The 24485-nt window shown below is 52.3% G+C and overlaps 6 protein-coding genes across 6 annotated transcripts; 2 read left to right on the forward strand and 4 right to left on the reverse strand.

The window, feature by feature from the left end:
* Positions 1-813: 813 nt before the first annotated feature.
* Positions 814-4103, reverse strand: STEHIDRAFT_151734 (Pkinase-domain-containing protein; the record flags this gene model as incomplete). The annotated part of the gene is made up of 13 exons (XM_007298781.1): positions 814-966; positions 1033-1540; positions 1619-1770; positions 1827-1931; positions 2007-2248; positions 2338-2446; positions 2501-2531; positions 2594-2641; positions 2711-2839; positions 2913-2943; positions 3006-3054; positions 3135-3209; positions 3654-4103. 13 exons carry the CDS (start codon positions 4101-4103, stop codon positions 814-816), a joined length of 2082 nt encoding a protein of 693 aa, XP_007298843.1.
* Positions 4104-4636: 533 nt separating this feature from the next.
* STEHIDRAFT_164692 (uncharacterized protein) lies at positions 4637-9556 on the forward strand. Its single transcript, XM_007298782.1, has 7 exons — positions 4637-5283; positions 5355-7018; positions 7106-7306; positions 7370-7462; positions 7561-7690; positions 7759-7808; positions 7873-9556. Exons 1-7 carry the CDS (start codon positions 4711-4713, stop codon positions 9389-9391), a joined length of 4230 nt encoding a protein of 1409 aa, XP_007298844.1. The 5' UTR covers positions 4637-4710; the 3' UTR covers positions 9392-9556.
* Positions 9557-9652: 96 nt separating this feature from the next.
* On the reverse strand, positions 9653-12333 carry STEHIDRAFT_143781 (CDF-like metal transporter; the record flags this gene model as incomplete). Its single annotated transcript, XM_007298783.1, has 14 exons — positions 9653-10062; positions 10217-10369; positions 10483-10491; positions 10561-10722; positions 10805-10830; positions 10900-10938; positions 11005-11112; positions 11221-11339; positions 11413-11419; positions 11487-11663; positions 11737-11794; positions 11871-11948; positions 12011-12208; positions 12262-12333. The coding sequence occupies 14 exons, from the start codon at positions 12331-12333 to the stop codon at positions 10042-10044; spliced, it is 1227 nt and encodes a 408-aa protein (XP_007298845.1). The 3' UTR covers positions 9653-10041.
* A 1500-nt stretch (positions 12334-13833) lies between these two features.
* On the forward strand, positions 13834-15814 carry STEHIDRAFT_164694 (uncharacterized protein; the record flags this gene model as incomplete). Its single annotated transcript, XM_007298784.1, has 2 exons — positions 13834-14044; positions 14118-15814. The coding sequence occupies 2 exons, from the start codon at positions 13834-13836 to the stop codon at positions 15620-15622; spliced, it is 1716 nt and encodes a 571-aa protein (XP_007298846.1). The 3' UTR covers positions 15623-15814.
* Positions 15815-16143: 329 nt separating this feature from the next.
* Positions 16144-17955, reverse strand: STEHIDRAFT_89386 (uncharacterized protein; the record flags this gene model as incomplete). The annotated part of the gene is made up of 3 exons (XM_007298227.1): positions 16144-16790; positions 16848-17334; positions 17395-17955. The coding sequence occupies 3 exons, from the start codon at positions 17953-17955 to the stop codon at positions 16144-16146; spliced, it is 1695 nt and encodes a 564-aa protein (XP_007298289.1).
* Positions 17956-18340: 385 nt separating this feature from the next.
* STEHIDRAFT_164696 (ATP-binding cassette transporter YOR1) lies at positions 18341-23919 on the reverse strand (the record flags this gene model as incomplete). Its single annotated transcript, XM_007298785.1, has 18 exons — positions 18341-18652; positions 18732-19100; positions 19170-19324; positions 19383-19642; positions 19717-19854; positions 19917-20074; positions 20131-20137; positions 20199-20356; positions 20418-20481; positions 20533-20583; positions 20646-20750; positions 20819-20846; positions 20906-20926; positions 20983-22144; positions 22218-22399; positions 22466-23061; positions 23115-23604; positions 23771-23919. 18 exons carry the CDS (start codon positions 23917-23919, stop codon positions 18447-18449), a joined length of 4299 nt encoding a protein of 1432 aa, XP_007298847.1. The 3' UTR covers positions 18341-18446.
* Positions 23920-24485: the final 566 nt, after the last annotated feature.

Here is a 24485-nt window from a genome sequence, read left to right on the forward strand (position 1 = left end):
GCTGTGTATCATCCATCGCGCATGTTGTATGTAAAATGTAGGATCACACAAAACGCTCGCTCGCCACCACGACCGGTTACGAACTGTCGTCATCATTCACCATTTGCTCCACATCGACATTACTCTCATCTGTTCTCTTATTTGGTTAATGGACACGAAGCCGTAGTACTGACCGATACATATCTGCATACTGACTGGATCCATGGGGAGAATCAAAATCGAAAGACGTCTCGCTACTGCTGTGGGAAAGTAATCTGTACTGTGCTGTTATACAGGCGATTGTGTGGATCAGGCTGTTCATTTGAGTGTGGAAGGAGAGCGGGAGTGAGCGAAGTGAAGGCACAACATGTCTGGTGGAAAAGAAGCAATCGACGAAGACAAGGACAAGAAGAGTTCCAGAAGGCGTATTAGGTGATGTGCGATGATGGTATAAGCTAACGTCCAGAATGGGGACTGCGAGAAAGCGAGTATGCCTGTGAATTGTGCATGTAGATTCCATCCTGGAATTGTAAAAGCTGAGTTGCATGAGAGGAACGGAAACAGGAGGATAGCTGTATTCAAGCCAAGCCAACTTGAAGCGGCTAACAGGCACAGTCCGAGTCGATGGGTGAGGTTAGACAAACGAAGATCAGGATATGAGCGACGTCGAGAGGTATGGTGAAGACGGGACACAGGATGCGAGAGAAGAGAAAACAACGACGAGGATGAACGAGGAAAAAAGATAGCAAAGAAACAGATCGAGATCGATAATACGTATGGTCGCGGCCAAAGACGAGGAAGCGTAACAGACATTTGTTGGAGACCGACTAGCGCTCATCGCTCATCTTCAACGTGCTCGACGGAGTCTACGATCTCGTTGACCAGCTCCATGGTCACACCAGGAATGATACGTTCGGCCTCCGTAAATGCACGCTGAAGGGAGCTCAGTGCGACGCGGGCTTCTTGCGTGCTGACACGGGGGAACAACTACGTACAGAGAACCAAATGTCAGCAGCCATTTAGGATGTCTCTTTGAGAGATGGGAAGACAAACCGAAGCAATCGCCGGCAGAACGACCGAATCCAACATCGTTGTATCCGCCAAATCATCCTCTGGCACCCGATCATCAGCATAATCATCATACTCATCCACAACTTCCCTCCTCTGCCCGCCACCACCACCACTGCTACTGCTCTTCGACCCCTTCTCCCCGGGAAGCCCATGTCGCACCGTGGCCTGATGATCAAATCTGCCTGGCACCTGTCCCTGCGGTATCGGCGGTAGATGGTCTCCCTTCGCCGTGATGGACGACGATATCGACGTATTCGAGTCCGAACCTGAACTGCCTCCCCTTCGGCCACCATTGATGTTGATTTGCGCGGACGATCCTGAGCCACCAGAGTCAGTCGATCGTACGCTATCACCGTTGTATTCCCAGGTTAAAGGTGGGCCTGAGACTGGCATTGGGTTGGGGTTTGCGCGTCCGATTGTCCCTGGACGGGCGGCGGTATTGCGAACTGTGCCAAAGTCCCAGAGGTCTTCCGGGTCCGTCTGTCCTACTCTATATTGACATTCGCAAAGACATTCGCAGAGAGTCAGACCATAAGGCAAGAAAGATGGAAAGTGAAGGGAATCGTACAGGTCATCCACCCGTTCCTGCGCTTCCTCGTCTGCCCGTTCTCCACCTTCCGCCTTCCATCGTTCGTGTCGCTCGATGAGCTCCGTCAGGTAACTCGTCTTCTTCGCCATACGTACAAACTTATGCTTCAGGAGATCACGAGCGCTTGGTCTCTACTCTCACGGATCAGTGCTGCCCATAAACGGCCAAAGAGACCAAAAGGACTCACGTCTCGTGGATCTCTTTGCAAACAATAGGAGACGAACTCCCTGAAGGGCCTCGAGAAGCTCGGGTCTAATTGTGGAGGAGGGTTCTTAGGTATGAGGAAGAGAACCTAACATACAAAGAAATGCAGTTGTAGGTTAGTGTGAGTTGCAAATGGACTATATAGCTAAGACGACAAACGCACCTTCATGGGGTGTAATTCGGCGTAAGGAGGCTCGCCCTTGGCCAGTTCGATCGCCGTGATGCCCAAGCTCCAGATGTCTGCCTTGTGGTCGTATCCACTCTGCTTGATGACTTCGGGCGACATCCAGTATGGTGTTCCAACGAAGGTATTTTTCTTGGCGGATAAGGTACCTGAGAGTTGTCCTGAAACACCAAAGTCGGCGAGTTTGACTTCGCCCGTGGCCGAGAGAAGGATGTTGGCGGCTGGAACGCACGAAATGAGAATCGCCGGGATAATGAGGAGTGTTAAGGTGAGACAACAATGAAAAAGAGGGTTATTCCTGAGAGCGGACCTTTGATATCTCGATGGAGTTTGCCCTCTGTATGGAGATAATCCAGCCCACGGAGGAGTTCGCGGATCATGATCGCAATGTACTCTTCTCGAAATACACCTGGTTTCATCTAGAAAGGGTCAATCAGCAATTATCCCCTCTATCCATCCAAAACTCGACTTACAAGATCAGAACATGAACCACCAGAACAGTATCTATGTCAAAGTGATGAGTCTCACGAATCGCCTGAAAGGCCCGTACACCCAAAATAGCTTACTCCATGACAATCCACAGGTGGGAACCCTTGAGGTAGGATCCATAATACCTGTGGAAGAGGTAGGTCAGCGTAGATAGGGCGGGATGCGGCGAATGGAGGGGAAGGGACGTGACGCACTTGGTGACATGAGGGGAATCAAGTTGGGATAGAATCTGGATCTCCTGCTGTATGTCCTCGATCTCGTCCTCTGCACTTTCCAGGTCTATTATCTTGATCGCGACCGTCTTTTGTGTTCGTTTATCATAGCTGAAGGTAGGTATAGAGGGCATGTTAGGGATGGCGGGCGTGAGTGTGATACATTGTTCAAATCAGCACGTACCCTTTGAAAACTTCTCCAAACGATCCTTTTCCTACAAGATATGACACGCGTGGATATGGCCGTCTTGACACGAGAGAGGGAAGGTAGACGCACCGATTCTGTCCTGCTTCACGTAGAACTCCTCCGGATCGGAATGTGCGTCCTAGAGATGGATTGGTAACCCAAAATATGAGATCTGAGCAGATCCAATCATGACAATCCTTGAGGCAGATGCATGCTTACCATAGGTATATGAAAAGACGTCTGAAGGAGACACACAAGATTTCCTGTCGCAAACAGCCCAAGACAGAGAGTGTTCTGAGGTTCCGCAAGAGTCAGAGACTGCGATGTGGGTTGCAGTAACGAGAGATGGGTGTCGACTCCTGGTAATATACACCAAGATGTCTGGATGAAAGGGGAGGTGTATGAAGGGGACAAGCTGCGGCGAGAGCGCTGGTGGGGGGATGGACGTGCACGGTAAGACTCAAGTTCGTTTGCCACAAGTCGTAGACCCATGGCTCGGCCCGGCTATTTGCGCGACAGACGTCAGTTCCTCCTCGCTGTCTCTACGTTTGCTCTTTCTACTCAACTAACTGCCTTACTTGTCCTAATAAGTTGCTTATATGTTTGGAACAGAATATGGCGCGCCAAATATCATTTGAATTGATGAGGTACAAGCATCAAGCACAGGATAACGTCGCCCGCAGTCCACCAGGGGTTGCCACACGGGTGCCACACGCCCCGCGACTAAACTCTGTCTACAGCGAGACGACTGGGAAAGCGAGTGAGCTCTGGTAGCTGATGTGTCGCTCCGACCTTCTCTCCGTTCTCCATATACTCCATAGCTTCTTGACTGCGACGCGTGGGTGTGTTGGGCGCAGGATGCGGGGTATCGGTTGGCGGACGGGCACACGACCTCAGCTTGTAGAGGAGCACGCCGAGAGCGGCGAAGGTAACGGTTCCGACGACGGAGATGATGATGATTTGATCCCGTTGAGTGAGCTTGGGTGCTGACTTGGTCTTGAGTGGGTCAGCAGTGACCGTAGTGGGTAGCGGGTCGACTGGCATCGTTGCGGTGTGCAACACGGCGAGCTCGTAGTGGTCGAAGTTGTTGTCATGATTGCCGACATGTTGTGGGTACGCCAAGCAGAGTTGGGCGGTTGCGAAGAACCCCACAACGAGTGCGAGGAGTTTGAAGTTGTAAGAGAACATCGTGGTGGTAAAAGCTCAGAGTAGCGACAGTGGGTATAAGTGCTAGGAAGCTGATGATATGAGTCTTGTAGATGTCCCTTCAGTAAGAAGATGAGGAGAGAACATATGCAGTCTAAATGACTTCAAACACACCATTCCAGATCAGCCTGGCAGTCAGTGTCGCGCTCAGCAATAGTCGAACACTCTGTGAGACCAGTGATCGTACAGTCTAGACCGTATCGAATGTCTCATAAGTGCTCTGGAGCTAGAGAACGCAGGAGTCCAAGACATTATCTTTCGAACCAGCGGGCCACAGCCCGTGTCTGAGAGGATGATCGCCGTGAGCCTGAGCGGGCAGCAGAAAGCAGGTTAGCTGGAAGTCCGGGGCTGAGGCCCTGACTTGCCTTTAGAAGCAGCCCGGACCGGGAACAATCTCAGATCCGCCACCGACGCGTCGAGCACGTGGCTCGGAGCACACATTGCCGGCCACGCCACGCGCCCACAGTGCGGTGCCATTGCTGTTGTACTTGGTCTTGACCCCCACATCGTCGTCTCTGGCACCAATATTCTGAACAGCGTCATTCTTTCGGACCTCTATTGCTAATATATTGCGCCTATATATTGTGATATGTCTCCTAGGAAACGTACAAGGTCGTCTGTCGCTCAGGAGCTGGCGCTAGACGAGGGTGTTGGTGGTTCGAGTGGAAGTGGCCCGGCCAAGCCAGCGAAGATACCTCGTCATGGTCCTGCCAATAATCCTATCGTCATCTCGGACGACGACGACGATCTCCAAGAGATTCTCGCCCAGATCAAGGCGCAAGATGATAGCGAGGCTTTGGCAAAGTCGCTGCAGAAAGAATTGGATCAGGACGCCGGTTTTTCATCTCATGGTGCACATGTCGAAGAGTCTACGGACGTGATCATGGTCGATTCGGATTCAGAGGATGCTGAGGTGGAGGAAGTAGTGACGACAAAGGTCAAGGCCAATAGTAGTGGAAAAGATAAAGGAAAGGGGAAGGCAGTCGCTCGTACTAATGGAGCTGCCAGTTCACGATCGCCACAGAAACAAGCTAAACAAGCAATAACTGTTAAGCCAGGCGAGGAACCCCCCGATGAAAGAGTCATCCCCTTCCGTGAGCTCTTCACGAGCAGCAGACATTGCTCCAAATGTAACCAGGAGCTTGAGTCCCCTCGCGGTGATGTACGGTCCATTCGTCCATTCTTTACATTCAAGTAAGCCCCTAAGCTCACATTTTTCTCGCCATCGAACAGGTCATATTTTCGACCAATGTACCCCCTCCTAGTCTGACGAACCTTCTCCATCTTCTCTGCCGTACCTGCAAAATCAATCACTGCCGCGGCTGCCTCACAGCACTCCCATGTCCTCCCTCCTGCAAGGGTCAGTCCAAGAACACGCAATGTGGCGCTGGCACCTGCTGTGCAGAAATTCGCGCAATAGCGATCTTCGAGGCTTTAGGCGGCTTCGACAGTCTCTATATCGGCGAGAAGACACGCGCGAACGAGCGCATAAAGGAGGCTCAAGCGTCTCGCTCTTCCGGAAAGACTACGAGCAGATCCGTTGGCCCGGGAGGAACGGGTTACGGCGCGGACGATGCTGATTATGACGATTATGGTTTTGGCGGCTGGGGAGCGTGGAGTGATGAAGATATGGACGAAGCTAAGGAGGTGGATAGTGAACTGATTTATTACTCGCCGTTTGGGGGTCGAGGTCGTGGGCGTGGAAGGGGAAGGGGACGGGGAGCGGGAGGATTGGTTATGTCTGCGAGAGGGAGAGGCGGTCATCGAGGCAAAGGTAAAGGTCGTGCTCCAGACCCTTCAGCTGCCAAACTTGCCCAAGACGCAGCCCATTTCGACGAACTCCTCGTTCGTGCGCTCAAGACTATCACTTCCTTCCTTCCCTCACCTTCTTCTTGCGAGGCCCAGACCTTCGATCTTCTCCCACACGACTCTCTTCTTCCACTTCTCTCAACCTCCCAGCTACCAGAGTTGCTCGGGAGCCTGTTACGGAATGACTCGGTGACTGAGTGGACAGTGAGAAGCGAGGTGTATTATGCTATGCTAGAGATGTTGCGGAGGTTGGCGGATTGCGAGGTGACCTTTCCGGTGCTTATTGATCGGCAGTGGGCGAAGAAGGAGTCCTGTGGACTCGAGGCATGGATGTGGAACGAAGGCGAGATCGTATGGGAGACGACAACTACCACTACGACGACGGCGAATGGGCAACAACATCAACACCAGCAAACAGTTTATAGCCGCTCCTTACCGCTCTATACGCATTTCAAGAAGCTAACGCGACAGTGCGAAGCGTTCATGGCTGGCGCGGCGAGGCTCATGGAAGGGCCAGAGGGTAAACCGGATGCGGAATTCGAGCAGACGATGACACTGTGTGGGGATATTATCGCGACGAAGGATGATATCGAGAGAGCCATGAAGGTGGTTGGGAGACACCCGGATACCTTCGATATGGACGTTGAGCCTCCTGCTCATTCGTCTGTATCACAAACAATCGGTACATCGGAGGATCCACACCACACGAAAGGACCCGTCACCCGGAGTCAAGCCAAGGGAAAGGCCAAGGCCGCACCTCCACCCGAACCCGAACTCGTATGCGTCGACGAACGACTCTACACCCGTGAATGCGAGCGTCTAGCCTTCCAATATGTGACCCTAGGCGAGGAGAGCAAGACTTCAGCCAATGCCTCCACCAATGGGAACGGCAAGGCCGTCGCTGTGGGTGGCGACGGTGCTGGGCTCGTGTATAAGACGTTCAATTATGCTTCAAAGTTGAAGCAGACGGAGAGCAAGACGAGGATTCCAAAGGATAGGCTGCATCTCGTTAAGGAACTCGCGGTAATGGCGACTTCCCTGCCTCCGGGTGTGTGGGTACGAGTGGATGAAGTTCGGAACGATGCTATGTGAGTCATCTTCCTTTTCCTTGTAATTTTTACCCCTCTTCGATCTTCTACTTTGCTGATGATAATTTCGTGATTTTCATCATGTAGTAAGATCCTGATAGCAGGGCCAGTGGGTACACCCTACGAAGGCGGCCTGTTTGAGTTCGACTGCTGGATGCCAATCGAATACCCGAACGTCCCGCCACTGATGCATCTTCGCACGACGGGTAACGGAAGCGTGCGATTCAATCCTAACCTCTACAATAACGGCAAAGTATGCTTATCGTTACTTGGAACGTGGCCAGGACGGTAAGCCTCCCACAAGAGTCGTGACCGTAATCGCAACCTGATCGCAGGAATTCATCCGGTCAGACCAGAAGAACAGTGGTCGAGAAAGTCCACGCTTTTACAGGTGCTCGTGAGCATTCAGAGCATGATTCTCGTCGACTTGCCGTATTTCAATGAGTAAGTTTTCTGTGGAATTTGAATTCCATCCTTCATTTCCGAATTTCGAGCTTCCTCACATGGAGTTACATCGCACCGTCTAAACTTGCGACTTGTAGGCCAGGATATGGTCAAGCGAAGGCAGAGGCGCCTCCAAGCGTGAAATACAATGAGGGGATCCGGCTCGCAACGGTTCGTTGGGCCATCGTGGAGTGGTTGAAAGACGAGCATTTGAATGGGACTTGGGGGGTATGTCGCTATTTTTCGAGCCCTCATATAATAGCATTGTTCTGACGACGCGTACGTGACATTATTAGGATGTCATCGCGTCGCATTTCTCCATCCGTGGCGCCGCGATTCGACAGACGTGAGTTGTCCCATCTCGTCTCGGCCCCCAGCACTGACCCGTCGTCGTTTACTTGACCTTACAGGATCGAACTCTGGTCCAAAACACAGCCGTCCATCCGGGCTTTCCCCTCCAATCCACACAACCACCGCAACCGCGGCCTGGGTCAGGAACATCCCATTTTCCTCAATGCCCCGGCAGCCGAGTTTCCTCCTCACCATCATCCTGGCGTCGACTTTTCTGACGACTCTGATTACGCCTATGATGACTATGGGGATGATGGGGGTTGGGATGTGTACGGGGAGGGCAGCGATGAGGATGTGGAAGGCAACGATGACAAGGTGACGACTTGGGATCCGGAGATGTGGCCATTATTTCCGGGTCAACACAATCCGACCAAGGTCAATAAATTGGCGAAGACCAATAAGGTTCAGGATGAAGACAAGGACAAGGACGCAGGCAAAGATACTACGGAGGAGTCTTCCCAGTCCAACGCCGATGCCGGTGGTAGCGGTGGTGGTGATGGAAAGACGAAGGCAAACGCAAAGCCTAAGGCCACGAAGGCGAAGGCCAAACCGAAAGGCAAACCATCAGCGAAGCTTGTAGCCATGTCTAAGCCCTTAGTCATGTCGAAGCCTTACCTTCTCGGCCCCACCCATGGCGGTTTCACGCTTACACCCGTAATCCCATCCCCATCCTCATCCACAACCACATCCGCACCCAACCCTCCCAACTCCGACTCATATCCACCACAACATCCTCAACCGTCTGCCCATCCCCATCCCCATCCCCATCCCCACCCCCAGTCCTATCACTATGATTATGCTAAAGCAAAAGCACAAGCATATATGCAAGCACTCAAGGCCAAGAAAAGCCAAGCATCCTCTTCACCTTCGTCATCTAGTGCAGGAGGACACCCACCCCCATGGACAACTGTAGCTGCCCCAGAACCACTTCCTGGCCCTGGTTCTCTCCTCGAGCTCCCTGGTCCGACGTATTCTTGGGCTCCTCCGCCTTCTTGGAATAATACTCCACCTACGGGCGCCCTACCTTCTTATCATCATCCTCATCACATGCAACACCATAAACATCCCCAACCGTCCTCGACATCATCTACCGCTGCTACCCCCGGGACCGGATCTTCCGCTACACCCACGACCACAACCGTGTCTTCAGGCGGCGGCAGCGGTGGTGGGGTTGGTGGTGATAATGGTACTTCAGGTCCCAACAGCACCGACATCGCCCACAAATTAAACCCACTGATGAGCTACATCTCATCTGGATACAGCTCTCACTCGTGGAAGAAACCGACCGCCCACGAGCTAAGCGCCGCGAAGTCTGTCGGACACGAGTTTGTGACTTACGGTAGTCCAGTTGGTGTCGTTGGTTCTAGTGCTGGTCCTAGTACGAGTGGAGCGGGATCGGGATCGGGGACCAAGACCGGGCAGGGGACCGTGGTCGAGATGGATCTGTTGGATGAGTTTGACAAGGGCATGGAGAGGGTGAAGGCTTGGACAGATGCGAAGGTCAAGGAGAAAAAGGATGCTGATGCTGGTGCTAATGGCATGGAGATTGGCGGTGAGACCAAGGCAGATGGATTATAATATCATTGAGTAATCGCGACGGGGATTCTTGTCAGCCTCGGGGTACTTACATAGGGGAATGGAGGGAACGGGCATATTTAACTGGCATCTGATTGGACGAAGAAGACGGTGCCCGTGGCTTTTTTGTATCAATATTTTCATTAGGATTATCACGGTATACATTGGCATGCATGCATTGGCTGTGTGGACAGATTCGTGGAGCAGCAGCGAGCCTGTCTGTTTGACCTACTCTTTGCGTGTAAATGGGTAAATGGATAAGCGGGAAGATAGAGGTAAGTAAGATAGGATGTCTGTGTCACGAATAGAATGTCTAGCAAATATTTGGGTTATAAGATCCGAAGGCGGATAGCGATGAGTGAATACAGTATAAGAGTCAAGCAAGTATGAGTGCGATTGGCTTGGATGGGTGGGAATCGCGAGCGTGAGCAGACGTGAGAACGGGGATTGACAGAAGGGTGTGAGTATGAGGCCTCTTCGAGCTCCGGGGTAAAAGCACTGGCCGACGGCATAGCAGATGCATGAGAGAAATGATGACGAGAAGCAGCAGCACGGACCAAGATAAATAGTGACGACCGAGAACCGAGCGAAGACCGTGAAATAGAAAGGGAGGCAGAAGGGACTATAGATCTCGTACAGTACTAAGAACTTGGTTATTGTTGTTTTCGATGCTCCTGTGTGGTACAACATGAACCCGTCAGTATTCGTGGATAGCGAGGTACAGAGTAGAGTATAGAGAGGGAGGAGGAGGAGGAGGACAAGAGCTGAGAAGTGGCGGGTGGCGCCACATGGAGCGGAGCCAGCGACGAGAACGAAAACAGCACGCACCGGCGTATGTGTTGCCTCATGATCCACATGCACGAACGCGCGTTCTACGTTCGGCAGCACTTCGATCTTGTCCTGCAGCTGTTGGCTGATGTCGTGCGCTTTCCATAATGGCGTGTTCGCGGACATGACGATGTCAACTTCGACGAAGTAGTCCTATACGTCCACAAAAAATAAGTTCAGTAAAATGAGATTGATCCCACCCTCTCTCTCACACACTTGTGCCAGTGCACAGAGGTGCAGATGGACCTGGATGGAAAACAACGTACCGGTCCACTCTATAGGATAAGGATTCAGTTCAATATGATGTAAACGAATACGAAACAGGTGGGAAAGATTGGACTGACGTGGTACGCCCGGACCGTATCGACCTTCTCAATATCGTCGCTGAACGTCGTTGCTTTGTAGATAATGAGCTGCAGGAAATCGTGCGGTGCGGATTTTCCGGCCAGGAGCTCGAATTGCTTGTAAATTGTATGTGTCCAGGAGATGATGACTCCTGCCGCAATCTACCGGGTGTGAGCGAGCAAGAATTAGTCAAACCGAGATACGAAGAGGACAGTAATTGTGCAGAGGGAGTGCAGGACGTACGATAATGGCTCCCATTGGGTCAAGGTCTGCGAACACGAATGATCAGAGAACTATCATGAGTGCGAGCAAAATGGATGCATGGGTATGGCTCTCACACCACCGTAGCTTGCTACCGCCCGCAGACATGAGTATACCTTTGTTACAACGTTTCTGTGAGTATTTTCTTCGCTGTACCTGGATCCACAGAGAAGATGACACACCGAAGCCATTGATGAACAAGTCATTGCGATGATCTTCCCAGAGGACTAATACTTGGCTGGACCGTGTCCGTAAAGAATAGCAATAGAGAAATAGAAGGAACTTGACACCTGTGAAATCGACGCGGAACCCGAATACTCTGTCAGCTTAGATCCGCAAAGGACGTATAGCAGTAGATCCTCATTTCCATCGCTTATCAAAGGCGGGAAGTGACATACCTAATGCAGCGCCGACGGCCACTATCGAAGGTACGTGGAACTTGTTCGTATCTCCACCACCATGCGTGATCAGATCCCTAGCCGACTCGACGATGACGACGAGGTTTACGGAGCCCATGCTTTACAGCGTATGCAGTCAGTACAGCGCCCACAGTTCCAGAATGCGTATGCGAAGAGGAACACGAGTCTCACAGAAATCCTGAAAGAGGATATGGCGTGAGCGACTGTTTATGTGGTGGGAATGCCTGAGAAAACAAATGACTGACCATAAATAACGTTTCCAATGTTCTCTAGCCTTGAGCCTCCGACGGGCCATCTATTGATGTCCATGCTGTTGGCTTTCTTATGGATGAGGTATAGCAACACGTTGCTGCCGATGTCAAAGACGGAATCGATACCAGTGGCGAGGAGAGAGAGCGAGGCAGAGGATATTGCAGCGTATACTGTGGGGTGTGGGTGTGAGCTCAAACATCAGAGTGAGAGCGAATGGGAAAGGGGTAGAATGTGTGGGCTAACGTTGTAGGACACAAAGCGCGAAATTAGCCCACATGCTAGCGTGGACAGCTATTCGTACCTAGACGAGGCTGATATGAGTAAGGGGAGTGGGCAGGACTTCATCTGAGTGAAGCGTAGACTGAGGGTAGACGAACAGGTAATCGCGCTGCATCCTCCACTATCCTCGCATCTTCTGTGTGTTCTTCCATAGGCTTGAGGAGGGCATGGATGAGCTGTGTGGCACCAAGGTAATATCGTGAGCTTTAGATAGGAAATGAAGGTAAAAGGCACGAACGGCATTCTGTCGTTCGTGATAACGCTCGAGTGGCTTGCCACCCTTTCGTTTGCGAAGTTCCTGGAGTTCCTGTTCGGACTTGAGACCGTTGTTGAATTCGAAGGGGTCACGGTATGAGGCAAGGCTCTTTGCGGATGGGGTGCGTTCTATGTCATTTCCTGACGCTGATCCTTGATCGAGTACCGTCTCTTCGGTGTTCTATGCCGCGACTGAGCCGGAGGCGCTGGCTTTGAGCGGAAATAGGTGCTCACCTTTGATGTCGATGGGGGGGCGGGGGGTAAGTCGGACGGAATATTAGCCTTGTCGTCGTTCGTGAAGATCATGGCTGCCCGAGACTGCAGAAGAAAGGCATGGAAATTATTGGATGGCCATGAGAGTATAGAGTGGGAGGTGCCTCCGAGTCCGAGGGGATGGTAACAGAGTCGTACCGCCCCCTTGGACCCTCGTTCGTCCCGCTTCCAGTCGACTGGACTCTCACCTCTGTTTTACGCTTCTGCTTCTTTGGGCTATCCTTCAAAGCAAACTCTGAGTGAGTACCACGACGCGCTCGGCTCGGAAAGGGCACAAGGCGGGTCTGAAAGAAGAAAGAGAGAGATAGCGTGGGCAGGTACAGGTCCAACCGGCATCGCCCACTGATATTCTGGCATTTTATAATTCGCAAGCGACCAATCTCACGGCTCCGACAAGCCTCGACGCGGCACAGCTTCCGTCTTGGCAGAGCCACTTCCCCAACCTGACATCACGAACAACACGCGAGCAGCCTTGGGCCGAGAACATATCTCGTAAACAAATCCATCGCACTGTTTTTGTCACGATCTTCTCGGTCTGAACACAGGCGCGAGATATTATCAGTCAAGCAGGAGTTACGAGTCAACCCAGCTTCCAAAGCGACCACGGGAAACGCTATGCTCACGACGGACTCATCAAACACGTCTCTCGCACTCCTCTTTCTCCTCCTCATACTATTAATGTAACCATTCTACGCGCGTCACGCGTCACGATACTTGCTCAACTATACCTTCTGCCCAGTTTTCTCTCCCTAGCATGGTGTATGCTCGGGTCTTGTATGGGGCAACCTCTGCGGCGGTTCCTCTCTGAACTCTGGGAGTCCATGGTAGCTAGCTCGCGCGTCGGAAGCACTCATCCCGCGAGGCGTTGGCGCACAAGTTCGGGTTTCGACAATGACGTTTGGGAGATGGAGAACAGGGGCGGTAGATTTGGTTGACGGAGGCCAGTATGTGAGTCTGCACTAATCTCTCTTGCTTTTGTTAACACCCGCAGAGTTATTTATAGCTTAGCTGTCTTTGACGATCAATAGACTATTTCCAGATGTGCGTGAACTTCAATGTTGTTCACCCATCTCAACCTCGCTCACCCATTGCCCGCCACCATCTCCAGTTGTTTTCAAGCCACCACCGTTCTGTGTTCCGTGTGCAACGAACGTGTACTTAATGCAACCCAGGTCTCATGTTGATTTTCGTCTTCTTCTGGGTCCGTTGCCATTCAGCCCAGCAGTATCCATTCACTTTGCCCCCCGATGTATACACGCATCGGGCCCGGAAGATGCTTGATCGACGACAGATCGTTATTCGCTTTCGCCAACCACGCTTTCGTCGACGGAGGAACGGCCTGGACGGTTGGTTGAAACCTAGCACCGGTCTAAGACATTCGACCGCCAGATTGTATAAGTATCCCGCCCGCCTCTTTCAATTATCTGCCACCCTTCTTCTTTTTCCCCACATTGCTATCTGCCTGCACACATTCTCTCTGCTAGTACGCGCCTCTCTTTACGCACACACAGACTATATTCTACGCCTATAATTATGAAGTTATCTTCGAGCACCTCCTTGGCTCTCGCGTCTCTCGCCATCTCTTCGTCCTCGTCCTCCTTGAGAGCTCTGGCAGCGCCAACTCCCGGCAACTCTACCGCCGTTCAGGATGCAGACTATTCCGCCATGCCTTCGAGCACTTCAACTGCCTCGATGACGATGTCCTCGTCCGCAAGTGCACCAGAGCTCACTCCTGCCTTCACCCGTAAGTCGTATTTTCTCTCGGTAGCCGTTTCCGTCCATCCCGCTCTTGCCTCACCAATTTTCACCAATCTCAGGAAGCATTCGTGCCCGCCAGCTTGCGGGCCTTATCGACGCGATTGAAGGTCTTCCCATCGTTGGACCTGTTATGGCCCCAATCATGGACGCCCTCAGTCTTAGTTCTAAGGTCGCCGGTGCGGCCTCCGCCGAATCCCTCAGTCTCACTCCCGGCGTTCTCGACGAAGTTCGTCTCGCCGCCGCTCAAGCCGCGGGCCAGATTCAACAGAACGTCCAGTCCGCCATCAGCGAGGGCGTCAACGCCGCCTCCGCTGCCGGTGCAGGTACTCCCCTCGGCGGTGCCTTCAGTGTAGCTGGCGGTATGGCCGCGGCTGCACCGGGCATCGCCGCTGGTGCAGCCAATGCCGCCACTTCACTTGCTGGACAAGTCCCTGGTACTGCCGCTGGAGCAGCTAGCGCTGCTGCTGCCGCCGCCGGATCCGTCGCCCCTCCCGCTGGCGTCCCTGCCGCTCCTGGACCCGTCGCGCCCGTCGTTTCTGGCGTCGCCGGTAGCGCACCCTCTCCTCCCGGTGGCGCACCCTCTCCTCCTGGTGGGCCACCATCGGGTTCCACCACTGCGAGCTCCAGTAGTGCTTCCTCTTCAGCCACCTCCGTTGGTGCCGCTCGCGCTCTCCGCATGAGGCGCCAGAACGCCGTTCTCATGGACGGGGGCGACGAGCCCCTCATCAGCATGGCCTCCGCCTCTTCTACTGCCTGCTCCGATATGGCTACACCTACCGCTGGTGCTGCTTCTGCTGCCGACGCCGACAACAAAGGCCCAAGCATGACACCCTCCGCCTCGTCCTCGTCCACGTACAGCTCTCCCATGCCCTCCGGCCCGCCGAACAGTCCCGCTCAGTTCTATGCCATGAAGAGAGATGGGCAACCTACCGTTGGCGTCGCCCCGAGCGCTGGCGTTGCCCCTAGCGCTGGTGGTGTTGCTCCGAATGTTGGTGTTGCTCCGAATGCTGGTGTCGCTCCCAATGCTGGTGTAGGCCCCAACGCCGGTGTCGCTCCGAGCGTTGGTGTCGCCCCGAGCGTTGATGCGGGCGCGCCGAAGCCGCCGGTGAGGAGGGATGGTCAGCCTGGTGTGGGTGTCGCCCCGAGCGTGGGCGTCGCTCCTAGTGCAGGTGGGGTGAACCCAAGTGTGGGTGTTGCTCCGAATGCTGGTGTCGCTCCAAATGCTGGTGTAGGCCCCAACGCCGGTGTCGCTCCGAGCGTTGGTGTCGCCCCGAGTGTTGGTGCGGGCGCGCCGAAGAGGAGGGACGGTCAGCCTGGTGTGGGTGTCGCCCCGAGCGTGGGCGTCGCCCCTAGCGCAGGTGGGGTGAACCCAAGTGTGGGTGTCGCTCCGAATGCTGGTGTTGCTCCGGCTGCGGGTGTCACCCCAAATGCTGGCATCGCTCCGAGCGTTGGTGTTGCCCCGAATGTCGGTGCGACTGCGCCGGGGCCGATGCCTTCGATGATGGCGGGGATGAACGTTCCGAGGGGTACGATTGCAGGAGATACCCCGCCGTTGTTGAAGTAGAGGGTTGATATGTCGTATTCCTTCCGATGCACGTGTGACTGGTTGGGTTCTGGATGTATTTGGTTCGGTTGTGGAGACGTGTACGGTTTCGAGCCGTATTTATGTGGATGTGTGTTGATGGTGCGATGAAGATAATCCTATATACTATATGACTTGCGTCGGCGCCCTGCTTCTCTGCTTGCTTGTAATCCCATGATTATTGTATTTTGTCTGTCCACGATCTCTCCGAGTGAATCACTTAGTGAATTTATCCGATCCAATGAAGATATGAGACTTTGGTATGTCTGCTTACGTAAAACAAAGTACGATGTGCCACTCAGCCCCTGTGGCGCCCAGTTGCAGGTGATACTCTAAAGCAACGACTCGTTGATCAAAACATCAAAACCAGAACATCGAAGAAAGGTATTACATACAGAAACAGTGAATGATAACATGAGATAACGAAAGCAAATCAACCAGGAGCCTAAGAACACAATGCGGAAAGCAGAAATAAGGTCTGTTTTCGGACAGCGGTCTGACCTCTACCCCAACAACGGCTCTTCCTCTCCATAGTCAATCAAAGGCCTTGCATCTCTTCGGAAGTATCCGCGCAACCTTTGCCCCAGACCGCCCACCCTTTGAGCCAGACCGCCCACCCATATCCACCCACGAAGCCCCCCAGAATTCAACCTCCTCTTCGTCTCCGCAGCTCCCAACTCCGCGGTCACCGCGACGCCACAGAGTGCCCACACAAATGCAAGCATCTTCCAATCTCCCGCTGCCGCATAGATCGTCCGCGAATCGTCAAAGGGCCATTCCACCGCCACAGTCCTCACCCACGACCCACTTCCGACCTGAGTCGGCTCGCTCATACCCTGTCCTACGACACCACTCACTCCACCATTGCCTCCATCGCAGAAAAGCGCGATGCTCCCGGTCTCTGCGGTGCGTGCTTTCACCTGCTCCCACATCGCGATGCTAACATCCGTTTCCCAGGTTCGGGCTGGAGCGAGGATGAGAGCGGGACGGGAGGGAAGATCGCTGAAAGCGTTGGGAGAGGCAAAGTCGAGGCATATGGATGCTGTAAGGGAAATAGGTCGAGGGTGTTTGTCGTATCTGTTTTGTCGTAAAGCAAGTTCATGTATAGTTGGTGGGTCCTGGGATGAAATCATGTTAAAGGACTCCGCGACTAAGTTCATGGCAGTCAGTATCTCGTTGGAATAGTATGATACTAGAGAGGACATACTTGGGACTAAGTTTCTTTTATAATATTCGAACACAACGCCCTCTTTCCCTCCTACAAGTGCCAATCCGTTCTGCGTTCGAGCACGACCATTTTGACCCCCGTGATCCAATGATATCGTCTGTTCGAATGTCATCCCAATATAGCTACTGTGGGTAGCACCTGAGAATTTCTGTAATCTTTCGATGGCTGCTTCGCGGTCCTTCATGTTCTCGAAGCGAACCGCACCCTCTGGCCAGAGGATAATCTTCGCATCTTTGACCAGTTTCTGAGTTTCCGTCACGTAGGTGTCGAGAGTAGACTGTCCGGGAAGAACAGGAGGAGGTAAGGCGCATGCAACCGTGATTGGGGTAGAGTTAGGTGACATCGAAGGCAATGGGTAGACACGGTCGGAGTAAGATGGCACGGTCAGCGCTATAAGCACGGCAGCTAAAGCGATAGCCGAGCGTCGCGGTGTAAGAGTGGCGACGCGTTTCGCCGTAAGCTGACCCTCGGTGTTCTCGATCGTGATGAGGGGCGTCTCTTCGTCTTCCTCTGCAGCGTCGAGCACGAGCATTCCGATTGCTTGAGCCCATGATGCCATGACCCACATGATGCCCCACGAGCCAAAAACAGGCCTCATCCAGGAGTATGCCTCAATTCCGACGACTGGTGACCACGTCGTGAGCCAGCCCAGAGGACTGATATTAGCAATTACTTGCCAGGTCGTCACCCAGATGGCAGGGAAGAGTATGAGTTGGGTATCGGATACTTGGGCGTGTCTGCAGGCAAAGACGTTTGCAAGAATAGCTGCCATTGTGACAAATGATGCGGCCGCGGAGAGTATGAATAGCGATATAACGGAGCTTGTTGCTGAAGAGAGTGCATCTTTGGCAGTTGAGATGTGATCCAGACTTGTGGCGAGACCGGAGATGGCGACCAGGAGAAGAGAGTGTAATAACGAGGAGGATGGTCGTTTAGATATAATTTGAGTATACGCTTGCATGAGTGCAAGGAGGATGGTGATGGGGATGAAGGAAGGCCTTGGGGACAGGGCGCCCACCGCCGCCACAGTAATAGCGGTCAGCAGAGCGATACGGGGGTGCCGACGAAAAAGCTCGAACTGAGCCATCGACGAGTCGGCAAGATGGGGGTAATAACAGGAAATTCGGAGTTATAAGTGAGTACGCCTTACAACCTTTCCTCTACCTTGGGAGGAGAGAACGCGATGGCGTCTTGATGTTCCCGACATGGTTTATATGGAACGATACTCGGCCGTCGCCGGAAGGGAAGAACTTCTGTTGCGCCACTGAAACTAGGTAAGCGAGGGTAAGCGCCCTATATACCTGGATGCTCACGTCCCGCCACATAATTGTGCGTTTCTCCAGTGCAGTATTCTTCACGAATACCACCTCACCCTATGGGAGAAAGGATGAAGCAACACCTGGTTACCTAAATGCGTGACAATATATAACGGTCAGGACCCAACTTGGTGTATGACGAGATACATTCGCACTGTGAGGTTGAGACAAACTTCAAGTTGGAAGTCACCCTCGCCACCTTCGTTACTGTCGTATTTAGAAAACGTAGAGCATATATCATAACTCGAGATCCTCGGACGCATTACCTAGAATGTCCTTGCTGAGCGCTGAACTCCGCTTCCTTCGCAGCCTTCTTCAGGTCCTCGAGCGTAATGCTGGACCTTTCGCACATACTGCGGAAGATACCATCCTCTATGCGATACAAGTTTTCCGGTGTGTCAAATTCGACGATTTGTCCTGCATCAAGCACACATATCCTGTCGTACGAGATTATGGTCCGCAATCGGTCTGTTCGCAGCCGGTTAACACAAAGCGATTGATACCGATTCAATAAGGCCTCGTGATGAAAGAAGTGAGAAAAACGTACGGGCAATGCACAGTATGGTTCGGTCTCTGAACTCCTTCGCGATGGTGGCCTGAATATTCTTGTCAGTCTCATAGTCGACAGACGCAGTTGCCTCGTCCAGAATGATGATCTTTGTGTCCTTGACAAGTGCCCTCGCAAGTGAGACGAGCGACCGCTGCCCAATGGATAAGTTTGCGCCTTCATCGTCTACCGGGCTGTCTAGCGTAAATCCTTGACCTGGCGTGTTAGAGACATCCGACGGTTTCTCATCGACGCTAATGGATGGAAATTTGTCTTGGTCAACGAGATAGGCGCGTTTGAGGGCATTCCACAGGTGTGCATCATCGTGTAGACCGAATGGATCCAGATTAGTGCGTAAAGTCCCAGAAACTAGCGTCGCGGGTGGAGCCCTTTCAGTTTCTGGTTACATTGAATCAGGTAGAATACAGCATAACTCACATAGCGTCGCATCCTGAGGGATGATAGCAATCCCTTTGCGAACATCCGTGAGCCCAAGCTTTGATATGTCCTCGCTGTCAATCACAATCGACCCAGAGGAGATCTCTACCAGCCTGAACAACGCGGTCATAATCGACGACTTTCCAGCGCCGGTTCTAGTCATCGAATATTTTCAGTGCTTGTTCAAGGTCGCAATTTGCTGACCAGACTGACCTTCCCACAATCCCGATCTTCTCGCCGCCCTGGATAGACATGGTGATCCCCTTAAGGACGGGTGGGAGCTCGGGCCTATATTTCAACTGCACGTCCTTCAAGTCGATCCGTCCAATTGACGGCCATGAAGCGGGTGGTTTGCGATCCTCGATAACATGTGGTGCCTCTTGCTCGACATGTTTCGCATAGTAGACGACACGCTCGACAGAGTTCATGTCGTTCTCGACTTCCGCGAGTTGACGAATCATCATACCAAAGGACTGAGTGACCACAAAAAATGCATAAATTAGTTATGCCGCAGAAAGCCCAAAATGAGTCGGGATTTTGGACGAACCTGTTGAGCAGTGATCACGTATGAGAGAATAACTCCAGTCTGTGCGGGTGAGATGGTAAATCTCGTGCCGACAGTGAGGATAGCGACGACGAATGCGAGAATTGCGCCGAAAAAATCAAGCCGAACACCGAGCCATCTCTGTATTCGAGTGTAAATGAGCAATACTGGGGCATCTTGAGAGTGTGGAATAATGGGCGCACCTGGTTAGTGACCGTGATCCAATACGCCCTATTCTCAATATCGACACGATCCTTGTTCTCCTTGTTGAATCGATCCGATTCACCATAAGCACGGATAGTAGCTATTCCGGACAATGACTCCGAAAAGTGGGAGTATAATGAAGACCGAAGTATGGCATCTATTCATGGATATGATCAGAACAAGTCCGGGCAAAGAGGCTTTAGGTAGGCATACCGAGACGCTAAAAACACACGGAAGGATTCAATGAGACACATTATACGCAGAAAGAGGAAGTCTCCTACCTTGATCTCGCGGGCACTTGCTCGATAGAATGCGGCGGCGGCAGCATATAGGAAAATACAGAAAGCGACAGCGATGAGGAACCAGGGCTCGACGATAGCAATTAAGACGATAGCGCCGACGATGTTGGACGCAGTTACAAGGAACATACGGAATGAGTCTGTAGGTTGAGAAATGCATTAACTCCAGTAACGATCAAGCAAATATAGAATGAAACCAACCAGACAACGTGTTGTCCAAGGTATCAATATCTTTGGAGAACCGGTTCATAATGCGTCCGATAGGCTGTAGAGATTGTTAATGCGGAAAGCTGATAACGAAGGAGATGGACTGTACTGTAGTCTCAAAGAAGGACATTGGAGCATGCATAACTCGATTGATGGCATTCTGTCAAGAGGTCATCAGATCAGCGGATGTGTGGACTGCAGTAAAAAGAGGAGGAAGCGAACATGGTGCAGTCTTTGGGAAGCCGTATACACAGTCCACGCCAAAATTGCGCCCATGACCATTGAGGTGCACGCTTGTGCGAAACCCAGAGCTGCATAGATACCCATCTAGGAAATGGCAGGGTTGAGCGATAATCAGGAAGAGGTATACCTAATGAACCGAGCTCTTGACTTACGTAGAATCCTGAAGATCTGTCGAATGCGCTACATACGGATTTCAGCCCTCATGTTCTCGCACGTTTGACGGATCAGACTTGACTTACTCATCCTCCCAGTACACAAGCCTAAATAGTACGTCAATATAGAAGTCAGTAATGAGACAGGAAGGATCGTTGCCCACCAATATGACGATAGTACCTGGGCTCCTTGCTGTGCAATCAGCGAAAGCAACAGGAACGGTATATACAACGCCCCGTTTCCCGCCTTGGAGTATTCCTTGAAAACACTTATACCGATACTGCCCGTAGTTCTCTCCTCCGTCTGCATCAACTGTGTACCCTTGACTTTCTGCCTTCTATTCTTCTCTACCTCAGCGTCTTCCTCTTCCTCAATCTCTTCTGTACCCTTTTCCTCCGCATCATTGTCATGAGAAATGAATTCGGTGATAAACTTCGCAAAAGCGCCACCTTCGCTGACCATCAATTCATTGTAAGTTCCCCGCTCGGCGATGCATCCGTCCACGAGGGTGTAGATATAGTCGACTTGAGGGAGGAAGTGCAACGCGTGGGTGACAAGAATGCGCGTCTTGCCAGGTGGACTGCCAACGAGGACGTTCTTGAACACTGAAGCACCGACATGGGCGTCCAACGCCGAGAGTGGATCGTCGAAGATCATGATGTCGCAGTCGGCGTAGACAGCACGACAGATATTTAGCCTCTGCTTCTGGCCGCCCGAAAGCGAGATGCCTCTCTCTCCGACCTCTGTCATGTCCCCGTTCGGCAGCATGTCCAGATCTGCATGGAGGCATGTGTCATTCACCGCTTTCCAATACCTCTCTGCCTCGAACGGCCTCCCGAAACAAATGTTCTCCCTGATTGTCGCGTTCTGAATCCATGCGCTCTGGGAACAATACGCCACGCTTCCACCGAACTTCACGCTACCCTCTGTGCGCCTCATCTCTCCAAGCAAACCCTGCAGGAGACTGGTCTTACCGGCGCCCACGCTACCGACGATAGCGACTAGACTTCCCCTCGGAATTTCGAGGCTTACGCCTTGTATCTTGAACAGGTTCTCGGCCTTCGGAGGTTCCTGCGATGGAGGGGGTGCATCAGGTCCTTCGCTAGGAGGTCCTTTCTTTCCGGGACCGTTTGGTTTTGGGACTTTCGCGATCTCGGCAGCGTCTTGGACTGTAGTGTCCCACGAGAAAGATGCATACTTGACTTCAAGTGCATTTGGGAGTTCGGGCTCAGGTGCATGGGATTCGGTGATAGTTTCCGCTTCGAAGACGTCCTGGAGGCGGTGGATAGCGTTGCGGGCGTCAACGAGGGTACTGAAAGACATAGCTGTGAAATATGAGTGGGTTGAGAACGCAGAAAAGGATTGTACGATAATATTTGGTACGGAGAGACAACTCACGGAGCATCATCAGAGGCATGCGGATTAGACTAAACAGCGTGAGCGAAGAGAACACATTGGCGGCTTCGAGCGAGTGACCCGTAGCAGCGTATACGACGAATGCTAAAACGGTGGCGATAGCAGGCGCGGTGGTAGCCATGCCGGCATTAGCTGCATGTATTGTCAGCAAAGCTCGTATATATCTGTTGAATCATGAATCATTGATGAGCAGCACATTAGTCCACGAGGAGACCATATGTTTGACTCACTTCATCTCGTTCTGCCGATACTCTGCAATCCTCTTCAAAAATGGTACCTCCCATGCGAAGTACTTGATGACCTTCATGCCGCCTAGCAACTCCTGTAGTAGCTTCGCTCTCTTATCCGTCCACACCATCGTCTTCACTCGCATCTTGATCAGGTTCTTGATGATCCATGCCTGAAGAGGTGTAACCAAGATGAAGTAGACGAATCCCGCCAGCGCGCTTGGGCCCAAATTAATCAGGAGCTGAATGAGGCAGACCCCGATCTGGAACGGAGCGGCCCAGAAGAGATGGAAGAACATGCAACAGGCGTCGATGCGGGAGACGTCGGTGGAGATGTGATTGATGAGACGGCCATTGGGGATCGAAGAACGTGCGCGGGTCGTTAGACAGAGCGAGCGGGAGTAGATAGCGGTGATGAGTCCGCCTCGGAGGAGAACACCGGTCGACATGGCGTGGTAGATGAAGTGATTCTGGCAAAGGGAGCAGAAAACTTGGAGGGCAAGAAGACCAAAGCAGTATCCTATGCCTTTTCCCACCGAGGGAGCCGGTTCGTCAGCTAGATGCGCATTATAAGAATCCGTTGCGAAGTTGATTATGGCCTGCAAACGTCAAGATATGAATGTATCAGAATATAACGCCGGTGGACACGCACCTTAACAAGTAGCGGACTTGTAACCAGGGACGTGTCGCCCAGCACTTTGAGCACCCCGCCAGTCCAAAACCAAAGCTTAACACTGTCATTCATCGACAAGGCCAAACTTGCCCGCTTCCTCGCCCCTTTCTGCCATTCCCTCTTCTTCTCCTCTTCCTTCCCTGTCATACCCCACCATACCTTCTTCATCACCCCAGGGTGGATTTCTCCGCGGTCCAACCTCGCGTTCCATGCGTCCACCTTAGCCTTTCTAGCGTAGAAGGATGTGGTGATCTTCTCGGAAATAACGACAGAGGAGCGATGCTCCTGAAGTTTATACAGATCTGTAGCTTCAAGCGTGCGTGCATAACCCAAGGACATGAGAGGATTCAGCCAGCCAAAGGTAAGAACGCTGAAGATGTTGGCGTTCGTATCGGGAAGATAGTCTGCATCGTCCAGACTTTCCCTAGGCGGCGGGGGGTCCAGCAAACCGAATGCGCCTTTGATGGATCTGGGATAAGTTTGAAGTCAGTGATGGTCCGAGTGATGATTTGCCGGCGAGAAGAGAAACATGAACGTGGCATTGAAAAGATATCGAGCCAGGGACAAAATAGAACTGGTTTTGCAACGGAAAGAGAAGCCTCAGGAATAAATGTAAACGAGGAAATGTCGCTCACCGCGCTACCCTCCTACCGATGGACTTCATATGTGGATGAGTTGAGGATCCCACGCTATTCCTACCACCTTTACTCCGTGGCGAAGGTGGGGAGTCGACATCCGCCTTTACGGTCCTCGCGTCCTTATCGGATATTTCGTCCCTGCTCATCTAGGTCTATAGTCTAGTTCACGAGAGAAACGAAGACGATTGAAGCAGCAGTGGGCCTGAGCAGAAGTCTCTAGAGAAAGCCGAGGGGATAGCTAGCAATCACAACAACTGATAACCCGGATCTTTTCTGCACAGTGCACCAGAGGGCTCCTCAGATCGTGAGATGTCGACAGGCGACGTGTATTTATATCTCGCTCGGAGGAGGACACATACGTCCAGATGTCATAAATGGCTCAAATGATACTTAGCCTCGAGCAAGTACTGCGCAAACGCGAACTACCTCGAGGGTTACGCCACGCGGACCGTATTCTGGCTGCGGACTATAGCTATCGGATAATTAAAGACAGAGTCGTCGGAACCTCGAGCTCGGCTCGAACACATTTCGTATGATACCCTCTGGCAGCTTGTGTCGCACCATGTCTAGAGTCATTGTCCAACTGAAGCATAAGTATCGGTTGAAGTTACGATATTGGATGAAGACATCCTACCTACTACTAAAAGCCTACCAAGCAACGGCGGTTCAACGTCGTAGTAGTACATACTTTCGCCACGGCGAAAGAGCTAGC

This window comes from Stereum hirsutum (genome assembly GCF_000264905.1).
Source record: "Stereum hirsutum FP-91666 SS1 unplaced genomic scaffold STEHIscaffold_1, whole genome shotgun sequence".
In the NCBI taxonomy this organism is placed as follows: Eukaryota; Fungi; Basidiomycota; class Agaricomycetes; order Russulales; family Stereaceae; genus Stereum; species Stereum hirsutum.

What these genes read in the sequence shown, in the direction of transcription:
- STEHIDRAFT_164692 (XM_007298782.1), top strand. Translation starts at nt 4,711, where the DNA reads ATGTCTCCTAGGAAACGTACAAGGTCGTCTGTCGCTCAGGAGCTGGCG. An exon ending in GAAGTTCGGAACGATGCTAT is followed by an intron (nt 7,019 to 7,105) that starts GTGAGTCATCTT and finishes TTCATCATGTAG; the next exon opens with TAAGATCCTGATAGCAGGGC. An exon ending in GACTTGCCGTATTTCAATGA is followed by an intron (nt 7,463 to 7,560) that starts GTAAGTTTTCTG and finishes TGCGACTTGTAG; the next exon opens with GCCAGGATATGGTCAAGCGA.